The sequence below is a fragment of the Echiichthys vipera genome, assembly GCF_963691815.1.
Source record: "Echiichthys vipera genome assembly, chromosome: 22".
Taxonomy (NCBI): domain Eukaryota; kingdom Metazoa; phylum Chordata; class Actinopteri; order Perciformes; family Trachinidae; genus Echiichthys; species Echiichthys vipera.
Window position 1 is genome coordinate 182,501 of NC_139847.1, and position 12,500 is coordinate 195,000.

At 51.0% G+C, this 12,500-nt stretch overlaps 1 protein-coding gene across 1 annotated transcript in view; it reads right to left on the reverse strand.

Moving 5' to 3' along the window:
- Positions 1-7,175: 7,175 nt before the first annotated feature.
- LOC310964089 (high mobility group protein B2-like) overlaps positions 7,176-12,500 on the reverse strand; it is a 5,868-nt gene continuing 543 nt past the window's right edge. Inside the window, exons 2-5 of the mRNA XM_083937085.1 lie at positions 11,511-11,669; positions 10,376-10,527; positions 9,272-9,446; positions 7,176-8,715 (exon numbers count right to left, since the gene is read on the reverse strand). Of these exons, the coding sequence (XP_083793211.1) occupies positions 8,587-8,715; positions 9,272-9,446; positions 10,376-10,527; positions 11,511-11,660 (606 nt within the window). The 5' untranslated portion in view covers positions 11,661-11,669 and the 3' untranslated portion in view covers positions 7,176-8,586. The remainder of the gene's footprint in view (positions 8,716-9,271; positions 9,447-10,375; positions 10,528-11,510; positions 11,670-12,500) is intronic.

A 12,500-nucleotide genomic window follows, 5' to 3' on the forward strand; every position in this document is an offset into this window, starting at 1 on the left:
CTCCGACAGGAAGTCTTATTGTGAAAGGGTGTTAGGTCACCACTGACCCGACGGATGACGGCATCAGGGTCTGATCCAGGGTCTGATCCAGGGTCTGATCCAGAGTCTGATCCAGGGTCTGATCCAGGGTCAGATCCAGAGTCTGATCCAGAGTCTGATCCAGGGTCTGATCCAGGGTCTGATCCAGGACCTGATCCAGAGTCTGATCCAGAGTCTGATCCAGGGTCTGATCCAGAGTCTGATCCAGGACCTGATCCAGGGTCTGATCCAGGACCTGATCCAGGGTCTGATCCAGGGTCAGATCCAGGGTCTGATCCAGGGTCTGATCCAGGGTCTGATCCAGGGTCTGATCCAGGACCTGATCCAGGGTCTGATCCAGGGTCTGATCCAGGGTCAGATCCAGAGTCTGATCCAGGGTCTGATCCAGGGTCTGATCCAGGACCTGATCCAGGGTCTGATCCAGGGTCTGATCCAGGGTCAGATCCAGAGTCTGATCCAGGGTCTGATCCAGGACCTGATCCAGGGTCTGATCCAGGGTCTGATCCAGGGTCAGATCCAGAGTCTGATCCAGGGTCTGATCCAGGGTCAGATCCAGGACCTGATCCAGGGTCTGATCCAGGGTCTGATCCAGGGTCAGATCCAGAGTCTGATCCAGGGTCTGATCCAGGGTCAGATCCAGGACCTGATCCAGGGTCTGATCCAGGGTCTGATCCAGGGTCAGATCCAGGACCTGCAGCTGGGGCTCAGTTATTGGTTCACAGCCTCTTTAAACTTTAGACCTTTCCGCCCGACAACAACAACAACAGAGTCCAGGTCCGGGTCCAGGTCCGGGTCCAGGTCGAGGTCCATGTCCGGGTCCAGGTCCAGGTCCATGTCCGGGTCCAGGTCTGGGTCCGGGTCCGGGTCCAGGTCTCACCGTGAATCCAGCGTTAGTAACCGTAGCAACCGTGTTTGATGGTTCATTGGTGCGTAGCTTATTAGCGAGTTAGCAACAAGTCTTTGTTTACGTGTCTGTTTTTGTTTACGATGGTCGACTGTTACCGTGACAACCACACACTGACTCTCCTCAGGTGGGCGGGGCCAACAGGAGGACTCCTCACCTGTCAATCACTGTCCCCTGTGCTCTCCTCCAATCGTCTTCCTTTACAGAGTGACGGGCCAATCAGAGGGCCCTGCTGTATGATGTCATACGATGCTTGTTTGTGATTGGTGGATTTATCCTGCCTGAAAATGTCCCGATGTTTATCAGCCAATAAAAAACGAGTAAACGGGAAAACCACAAAACACAACGTCCGTGTCATTAATGGACCAAGACCAAGACCAGGACCACAAACTAAGACCAAGACCACTACCACAGACCAAGACCAGGACCACAGACCAAGACCAGGACCACTACCACAGACCAAGACCAGGACCACAGACCAAGACCAGGACCACTACCACAGACCAAGACCACTACCACAGACCAAGACCACAGACCAGGACCACTACCACAGACCAAGACCACTACTACAGACCAAGACCACGACCACTACCACAGACCACTACCACAGACCAAGACCACTACCACAGACCAAGACCACTACCACAGACCAAGACCACTACCACAGACCAGGACCAAGACCACAGACCACTACCACAGACCAGGACCACTACCACAGACCAAGACCACTACCACAGACCAGGACCACTACCACAGACCAAGACCACTACCACAGACCAAGACCACTACCACAGACCAGGACCACTACCACAGACCAAGACCACTACCACAGACCAGGACCACTACCACAGACCAAGACCACTACCACAGACCACTACCACAGACCAAGACCAGGACCACAGACCAAGACCACGACCACTACCACAGACCAAGACCACTACCACAGACCAAGACCACTACCACAGACCAAGACCACTACCACAGACCAAGACCACTACCACAGACCAGGACCACTACCACAGACCAAGACCACTACCACAGACCACTACCACAGACCAGGACCACAGACCAAGACCAGGACCACTACCACAGACCAAGACCACTACCACAGACCAAGACCAGGACCACAGACCAAGACCACAGACCACGACCACAGACCAAGACCACTACCACAGACCAGGACCACAGACCAAGACCAGGACCACAGACCAAGACCAGGACCACAGACCAGGACCACTACCACAGACCAGGACCACTACCACAGACCAAGACCACAGACTAAGACCAAGACCACTACCACAGACCAGGACCACTACCACAGACCAAGACCAGGACCACAGACTAAGACCAAGACCACTACCACAGACCAGGACCACTACCACAGACCAGGACCACTACCACAGACCAGGACCACTACCACAGACCAGGACCACTACCACAGACCAAGACCACAGACCAGGACCACTACCACAGACCAGGACCACTACCACAGACCACGACCACAGACCAAGACCACTACCACAGACCAGGACCACTACCACAGACCACGACCACTACCACAGACCAGGACCACTACCACAGACCAGGACCACTACCACAGACCACTACCACAGACCAGGACCACTACCACAGACCAGGACCACTACCACGGACCACAGACCAAGACCACAGACCAGGACCACAGACCAGGACCACTACCACAGACCAGGACCACTACCACAGACCAAGACCAGGACCACTACCACAGACCAGGACCAAGACCACTACCAAAGACCACGACCACAGACCAGGACCACGGACCAGGACCACGGACCAAGACCACAGACCAGGACCACTACCACAGACCAGGACCACAGACTAAGACCAAGACCACCACCACCACAGACCAAGACCAGGACCACTACCACAGACCAAGACCACTACCACAGGCCAAGACCACCACCACAGACCAAGACCACTACCACAGACCAAGACCACTTACACAGACCGCGACCACAGACCAGGACCACTACCACAGACCAAGACCACTACTACAGACCAAGAACCATGACCACAGACCAAGACCACGGACCATGACCACAGACCAAGACCACAGACCAAGACCACGGACCACAGACTAAGACCAAGACCACAGACTAAGACCAAGACCACAGACTAAGACTAAGACCACAGACTAAAGACTAAGACCACAGACTCTAAAGACTAAGACCACAGACTCTAAAGACTAAGACCACAGACTCTAAAGACTAAGACCACAGACTAAGACCACAGACTCTAAAGACTAAGACCACAGACTCTAAAGACTAAAGACTCTTCTAAGACTTGAGAGTGTGAAACGGCCGGGATGAGGATCAGCACCTCTGGATCTGGTTCAGAGTGAGGGGACGATGGAGCAGCGGGGGCGGAGCTGCAGTCGCTCTACCCTCAGTCCTGGTTCCTACCCTCACCTGTGGTCCTGAAAGCTGGGTCAGGACCCACAGAACCAGGTCCAGGTCAGGACCCAAAGAACCAGGTCCAGGTCAGGACCCACAGAACCAGGTCCAGGTCAGGACCCACAGAACCAGGTCCAGGTCAGGACCCACAGAACCAGGTCCAGGTCAGGACCCACAGAACCAGGTCCAGGTCAGGACCCACAGAACCAGGTCCAGGTCAGGACCCAAAGAACCAGGTCAGGACCCACAGAACCAGGTCCAGGTCAGGACCCAAAGAACCAGGTCCAGGTCAGGACCCACAGAACCAGGTCAGGACCAAAGAACCAGGTCCAGGTCAGGACCCACAGAACCAGGTCCAGGTCAGGACCCACAGAACCAGGTCCAGGTCAGGACCCACAGAACCAGGTCCAGGTCAGGACCCAAAGAACCAGGTCAGGACCCACAGAACCAGGTCCAGGTCAGGACCCACAGAACCAGGTCCAGGTCCAAGCGTGTGAAGTGTGTTTCCTCAGGAGGGGGTCTGGAGTCTCCCTTAGAGAGAGGGGGAGAAGTTCAGCATCCGTGAGGAACTCGGAGTAGAGCCGCTGCTCCTTTGTGTTGAAAGGAGCCAGTTGAGGTGGTTCAGGATCATCTGGTCTGGATGAACCCTGGGCCCCTCCCTAGGGAGGTGTTCCAGGCACGTCCAGCTGGGAGGAGGCCTCGGGGAAGACCCAGGACCAGGTGGAGAGATTAGATCTCCACACTGGCCTGGGAACGCCTCAGGATCCCCCAGTTAGAGCTGGTTAATGAGGCCCGGGAAAGGGAAGTTTGGGGTCCCTGCTACCACACAAGCCCATAACCTTATATATGGTTAAGGGGGTTTGTTTGTGTTTGCAGGATCAATAAAGTTATTGAAGAGTTTGTTCGTGTTTGCAGGATCAATAAAGTTATTGAACAGTGTTTGTTTGTGTTTGCAGGATCAATAAAGTTATTGAACAGAGTTTGTTTGTGTTTGCAGGATCAATAAAGTTATTGAACAGAGTTTGTTTGTGTTTGCAGGATCAATAAAGTTATTGAACAAAGTTTGTGTTTGCAGGATCAATAAAGTTATTGAACAGTGTTTGTTTGTTTGCAGGATCAATGAAGTTATTGAACAGAGTTTGTGTTTGCAGGATCAATAAAGTTATTGAACAGTGTTTGTTTGTGTTTGCAGGATCAATAAAGTTATTGAACAGTGTTTGCAGGATCAATAAAGTTATTGAACAGTGTTTGTTTGTTTGCAGGATCAATAAGGTTATTGAACAGTGTTTGTTTGTGTTTGCAGGATCAATAAGGTTATTGAACAGTGTTTGTTTGTGTTTGCAGGATCAATAAAGTTATTGAACAGTGTTTGTTTGTGTTTGCAGGATCAATAAAGTTATTGAACAGTGTTTGTTTGTGTTTGCAGGATCAATAAAGTTATTGAACAGTGTTTCGTTTGTGTTTGCAGGATCAATAAAGTTATTGAACAGTGTTTGTTGGTGTTTGCAGGATCAATAAAGTTATTGAACAGAGTTTGTTGGTGTTTGCAGGATCAATAAAGTTATTGAACAGTGTTTGTTGGTGTTTGCAGGATCAATAAAGTTATTGAACAGAGTTTGTTGGTGTTTGCAGGATCAATAAAGTTATTGAACAGAGTTTGTTGGTGTTTGCAGGATCAATAAAGTTATTGAACAGAGTTTGTTCGTGTTTGCAGGATCAATAAAGTTATTGAACAGAGTTTGTTTGTGTTTGCAGGATCAATAAAGTTATTGAACAGAGTTTGTTTGTGTTTGCAGGATCAATAAAGTTATTGAACGGTGTTTGTTGGTGTTTGCAGGATCAATAAAGTTATTGAACAGAGTTTGTGTTTGCAGGATCAATAAAGTTATTGAACAGAGTTTGTTTGTGTTTGCAGGATCAATAAAGTTATTGAACAGAGTTTGTGTTTGCAGGATCAATAAAGTTATTGAACAGTGTTTGTTGGTGTTTGCAGGATCAATAAAGTTATTGAACAGTGTTTGTTTGTGTTTGCAGGATCAATAAAGTTATTGAACAGTTTGTTTGTGTTTGCAGGATCAATAAAGTTATTGAACAGTGTTTGTTTGTTTGCAGGATCAATAAAGTTATTGAACAAAGTTTGTGTTTGCAGGATCAATAAAGTTATTGAACAGTGTTTGTTTGTTTGCAGGATCAATGAAGTTATTGAACAGAGTTTGTGTTTGCAGATCAATAAAGTTATTGAACAGTGTTTGTTTGTGTTTGCAGGATCAATAAAGTTATTGAACAGTGTTTGCAGGATCAATAAAGTTATTGAACAGTGTTTGTTTGTTTGCAGGATCAATAAGGTTATTGAACAGTGTTTGTTTGTGTTTGCAGGATCAATAAGGTTATTGAACAGTGTTTGTTTGTGTTTGCAGGATCAATAAAGTTATTGAACAGTGTTTGTTTGTGTTTGCAGGATCAATAAAGTTATTGAACAGTGTTTGTTTGTGTTTGCAGGATCAATAAAGTTATTGAACAGTGTTTGTTTGTGTTTGCAGGATCAATAAAGTTATTGAACAGTGTTTGTTGGTGTTTGCAGGATCAATAAAGTTATTGAACAGAGTTTGTTGGTGTTTGCAGGATCAATAAAGTTATTGAACAGTGTTTGTTGGTGTTTGCAGGATCAATAAAGTTATTGAACAGAGTTTGTTGGTGTTTGCAGGATCAATAAAGTTATTGAACAGAGTTTGTTCGTGTTTGCAGGATCAATAAAGTTATTGAACAGAGTTGTTTGTGTTTGCAGGATCAATAAAGTTATTGAACAGAGTTTGTTTGTGTTTGCAGGATCAATAAAGTTATTGAACGGTGTTTGTTGGTGTTTGCAGGATCAATAAAGTTATTGAACAGAGTTTGTGTTTGCAGGATCAATAAAGTTATTGAACAGAGTTTGTTTGTGTTTGCAGGATCAATAAAGTTATTGAACAGAGTTTGTGTTTGCAGGATCAATAAAGTTATTGAACAGTGTTTGTTGGTGTTTGCAGGATCAATAAAGTTATTGAACAGTGTTTGTTTGTGTTTGCAGGATCAATAAAGTTATTGAACAGTTTGTTTGTGTTTGCAGGATCAATAAAGTTATTGAACAGTGTTTGTTTGTTTGCAGGATCAATAAAGTTATTGAACAGTGTTTGTTGGTGTTTGCAGGATCAATAAAGTTATTGAACAGTGTTTGTTGGTGTTTGCAGGATCAATAAAGTTATTGAACAGTGTTTGTTTGTGTTTGCAGGATCAATAAAGTTATTGAACAGTTTGTTTGTGTTTGCAGGATCAATAAAGTTATTGAACAGAGTTTGTTTGTGTTTGCAGGATCAATAAAGTTATTGAACAGAGTTTGTTTGTGTTTGCAGGATCAATAAAGTTATTGAACAGTGTTTGTTTGTGTTTGCAGGATCAATAAAGTTATTGAACAGAGTTTGTTCGTGTTTGCAGGATCAATAAAGTTATTGAACAGTGTTTGTTGGTGTTTGCAGGATCAATAAAGTTATTGAACAGTGTTTGTTGGTGTTTGCAGGATCAATAAAGTTATTGAACAGTGTTTGTTGGTGTTTGCAGGATCAATAAAGTTGCGAGTGTTTTTCCCTCAGGTGCTCGTTTTATTATAAAAGTTGACGTTTCTATGGCGACGGCGAACAAAGAACAGAAAAACTCGTAAGAAAATAAAAAACAACAACATGAAGAAGAGGAGGGGGGGCAGGGGTTTCCATGGTAACACACGGGGAGGAGGGGGTGCAGGGTAACCATGGTAACAGTGAGGGGGGGGGGTGTCCTCCGTTATGGGACACTTGAACATGATGACCTCCAACACACACACACACTGTGACACACACACACACACACACACTGGTCCTGTGTGTGTTTCAGAGCAACCTGTCTGTCTCTCTCACCTGTCTGTCTGTCTGTCACCTGTCTGTCTGTCTGTCTCTCACCTGTCTGTCTGTCTGTCACCTGTCTGTCTGTCTGTCTCTCACCTGTCTGTCTGTCTGTCTGTCTCTCACCTGTCTGTCTGTCTCTCACCTGTCTGTCTGTCTGTCACCTGTCTGTCTGTCTGTCTCTCACCTGTCTGTCTGTCAACTGTCTGTCTGTCTGTCACCTGTCTCTCTCTCACCTGTCTGTCTGTCTCTCACCTGTCTCTCTCTCACCTGTCTGTCTGTCTCTCACCTGTCTGTCTGTCTGTCACCTGTCTGTCTGTCTGTCACCTGTCTGTCTGTCAGGTTCAGAACACATCAGTATTTAAATCCTGTAAAGTTAAAGTGACCTGACGTCTGTTTCACTAAAGCCGGGGGTCGGAGTGACGCACTGAAGCCTGCAGCTCTTTCACCGCGGAGCGCCCTCCCACTCACTCACCGCGGAGCGCCCTCCCACTCACTCACCGCGGAGCGCCCTCCCACTCACTCACCGCGGAGCGCCCACCCACTCACTCACCGCGGAGCGCCCACCCACTCACTCACCGCGGAGCCATTTCAATGAGGCCGTTGTGATCATGTGACTTCGTCAGCGCGCTGAAGGGGCCGCTGCCCTTTTTGGAGGAACGCTCCAGAAGCCGAGCAGCCGCCGGCTACGGCTGTGGTCGACGTTGTCAAGGTCGGTTGTGGTTGTCGGGGTCGGTTGCTGTGCGTCCAGCGTCGTCGTGGCTGGAGGTCATCTTGGAACACTGTCACACGTTAAAGAATGGCGTCTGCAGGACGCGGCTCCAGGCTTTGACGCAGGGCGTGGACGCGGCTCCACGCTCTGACGCAGGGCGTGGCTCCAGGCTCTGACGCAGGGCGTGGACGCAGGGCGTGGCTCCAGGCTCTGACGCTGGGCGTGGCGCCTGCGCGCTGAAATAAACCGGGTTCATAAAGAAAAACGTGCTGAACTGACGCAGCACGGCGCCTTCTCAAGCCTCTGTCACAGCCACCTGCGTGTGTGCTCTGCTCTGATTGGCTGGGACTCAGACACACCTGCGTGTGTGCTCTGCTCTGATTGGCTGGGACTCAGACACACCTGCGTGTGTGCTCTGCTCTGATTGGCTGGGACTCAGACACACCTGCGTGTGTGCTCTGCTCTGATTGGCTGGGACTCAGACACACCTGCGTGTGTGCTCTGCTCTGATTGGCTGAGTGTTTTGAACCTGTCAGACCTTCAGCTCACCTGTCTGCCCTCTGAAACACACACACACCGCCTCGTCCGTCTCTACTCGTCGTCATCGTCGTCGTCGTCTTCGTCCTCGCCCTCGTCGTCCTCCTCTTCCTCGGCCCCCTGAGCTGAGGAGCCGGGGTTCCTGGCGTACGTGGTGCCGCCGCCGCGGTACGCCACCATGTCCTGAGGAGCAGAGGCCGGGTCAACAACAACGTAACCACGCCACAAACACAAACAACACGCCTAAAGAGGTGCTGCTGACCTGGACCAGGACCAGGACCTGAACCAGGACTGGAACCAGGACCAGAACCTGGACCAGGACCTGAACCAGGAGATCCAGAGGTTCTCTACATTCACATGTCACTGAAATTACACTGATTTTGTTTGAGCCTCACTGGTTTGATCAGCAGGTCCCTCACCTGTCCCCCCCCCCCCCCCCCCCCCCCCTCCCTCTCCTCACCCGCTCCCCCTCTCACCTGCCCCCCCCCCCCCTCCCTCCCTCACCTGCCCCCCCCCCTGACTCACCCGGTCGTACTTCTCCCGGAGCTTCTGGGCCTTCTCCTCGTAGGGCAGCTTCTCAGACTGAGACAGTTTGCTCCTCACCTGTCTCCCTCCCTCACCTGTCTCTCCCTCCCTCACCTGCCCCCCCCCCCCCCCCCCCCCCTCCCTCCCCCTCTCACCTGCCCCCCCCCCCCTCCCTCCCTCACCTGCCCCCCCCCCCTGTCTCCCCCCTGACTCACCGGTCGTACTTCTCCCGGAGCTTCTGGGCCTTCTCCTCGTAGGGCAGCTTCTCAGACTGGGACAGTTTGCTCCACATCTCCCCGAGCTTCTTGGCACAGTCTCCTATGGACAGACCCGGGAACTGCTGCTTCACACTGGGACGGTACTCACTGCAGAAGACGAAGAAGGCCGAGCTGGGGGGGAGACGGGGGGGAGGCAGGGGGGGCAGGTGAGACAGGAGGGGGGGGGGGGGGGGGGGGGGGGCAGGTGAGGGGGGGGGGGGGCAGGAGAGGGGGGGAGACGGGTGAGACAGGAGAGGGGGGGAGACGGGAGAGGGGGGGGCAGGTCAGTAGTGAAGTGATTCAGTAAACAAACACGTTTACAGTCAAACAGGTTTCTTTCATTTTCACTGTGACAGACACGTCTCCATGACAACGGCAACAACAACAAGAGCAACAACAACACAACAACAACAGCAGCTTCTCTAACCTGTGTTTAAATGCTGCGTTCAGGTGCAGTGGGACATTCTGAACTGAGAACAAAATCACCACTTCCTGTTTTCACAATAAAGCTCATGAACGCAGCATCAGACCTTTCAAAATAAAAGGGTTCATCAGACCTTTCAAAACAAAAGGGCTCATCTGACCTTTCAAAATAAAAGGGCTCATCAGACCTTTCAGAATAAAAGGGCTCATCAGACCTTTCAAAATAAAAGGGCTCATCAGACCTTTCAGAATAAAAGGGCTCATCAGACCTTTCAAAATAAAAGGGCTCATCAGACCTTTCAAAACAAAAGGGCTCATCAGACCTTTCAAAATAAAAGGGCTCATCAGACCTTTCAAAATAAAAGGGCTCATCAGACCTTTCAAAATAAAAGGGCTCATCAGCCCTTTCAGAATAAAACGGGCTCATGGGCCCTTTCAGAATAAAACGGGCTCATCAGACCTTTCAGAATAAAACGGGCTCATCGGACCTTTCAAAATAAAACGGGCTCATCGGACCTTTCAAAATAAAACGGGCTCATCGGCCCTTTCAAAATAAAATGGGCTCATGGGCCCTTTCAGAATAAAAGGGGCTCATGGGCCCTTTCAGAATAAGAGTCCTGTGCCGAGCTCAGACTTACGGGGGTCTCTTGGGGGCGTTGGGGTCTTTCCTCTTGCGCCCCCTCTTCCCGAAGCCTTTGGGGGGGATGTAGTCGCTCATCTCGCGGTTGTAACGCACCTTGTCGGCTTTGGCCATGTCCTCGAAACACTTCTTGTCGCTGGCCGTCAGACCCTGAAAGAAGAGCACGCCGTCACCTACACGCCCAGGACACCGGCTCACGGGCACCAGGGGCGGGCGGGAGCCCCACGCCGCTTCAGGCGCGCTCATGCTCCTCTGCACCTGAACGCACCGTTCTGCACCGGCTTCAAACGTCTCTACCTGTCTCCCCTGTGCGTGTCTGTCTGACCTGTGTCCGTCTGTCTCACCTGTACCCGTCTGCCCCTGTCTCACCTGTGCATGTCTGTCTCACCTGTGCCCGTCTGTCCCCTCTGTGGGTGTCTGTACCTGTCCGTCTGTCTCACCTGTAACCCGTCTGTACCTGTCTCACCTGTGCCCGTCTGTCCCCTCTGTGGGTGTCTGTACCTGTCTCACCTGTGCCCGTCTGTCCCCTCTGTGGGTGTCTGTACCTGTCTGTCTCACCTGTACCTGTCCGTCTGTCTCACCTGTACCCGTCTGTCTGACCCGTCTCTCACCACCTGTCTGTCTCCCCTGTACCCGTCTGTCTGACCCGTCCCCCACCACCTGTCTGTCTCCCCTGTACCCGTCTGTCTCCCCTGTACCCGTCTGTCTGACCCGTCCCTCACCTCCCGTCTGTCTCCCCTGTACCCGTCTGTCTGACCCGTCCCTCACCACCTGTCTGTCTGACCCGTCCCTCACCACCTGTCTGTCTGACCCGTCCTCACCACCTGTCTGTCTGCACCCGTCCCTCACCACCTGTCTGTCTGAGCCGCCCCTCACCACCTGTCTGTCTGACCCGTCCCTCACCACCCGTCTGTCTCCCCTGTGCCCGTCTGTCTGACCCGTCCCTCACCACCCGTCTGTCTCCCCTGTGCCCGTCTGTCTGACCCGTCCCTCACCACCTGTCTGTCTGAGCCGCCCCTCACCACCTGTCTGTCTGACCCGTCCCTCACCACCCGTCTGTCTCCCCTGTGCCCGTCTGTCTGACCCGCCCTCACCACCCGTCTGTCTGACCCGCCCCTCACCACCCGTCTCACCTTCCACCTCTCGGAGCACTTCTTGGAGAACTCGGCGAAGTTGACCGACTGCTCGGGGTTCTTCTTCCGGTGTTCCTCTCGACACGTCTGGACGAAGAAGGCGTACGCCGACGTCTTCCCCTTCGGCTTGTTGACGTCTTTACGCATCATAGTGGCGGCCTGACACACACACACACATCATAAATATATCACTGCAGTATTAATATATATTAATGTCACAATAACAGCTGTTTAATGATCAGTCATCGTGTACATTCAGAACTTTAGATATTTTCATCATGATCAGAATTATAATATATATAAATATATAAATATAATTTATAATGATGGTGTTTAAGTGAAACATCATAATGTTGGTTTAGTTCTTTTTAATGATAAAGTTCTTTAATTTCACAGGAAACACAAAAACATTTCCCTTTCTTTGTGTTTTATTCACAAAGTTCATTTTTGACCTTTAACCGTCCGTGTGTGTGATCACGGTCGGGATGGACCCCGGTGACCGACCCCGGTGACCGACCCCGGTAACTGTCCGGTGACTGTCCGGTACCCGCTTCACTAAACCGCTTTTTATTGAACAAAGGGAACAAAGTGAGGCTCCATTTTCTCCGCCGGGGACCGGAGGCCCCACCGGCCCGCGGAGGACGCTCTGTCCGCGGGGGAGAGTGCCGGGACGTCCCGCCGGGGCCGGTCCCTCCGCCCCGCTGTGACCGGAGCTCCATGAGCCGCACACAGATGAAGGGAACCGGCGCTAGCTGCGTCTTCTATGGACCTCTGCAGTTAGCTTAGCCATGCTAACGGGCTAGCTGCAGTTAGCTTAGCCGTGCTAACAGGCTAGCTGCACAGAACAATGGACCACCATTTGCTTCCCGCCCTCTGCGGAGCTAGCCTCCCCATCCCCCTCCGTTAGCAGCAGGCTAACGGGTTAGCATGTGGCGAGGCACCGCCGCGGAGCCGCGAGAAACCACTGCGACACGGACACGGTGCAGGTTC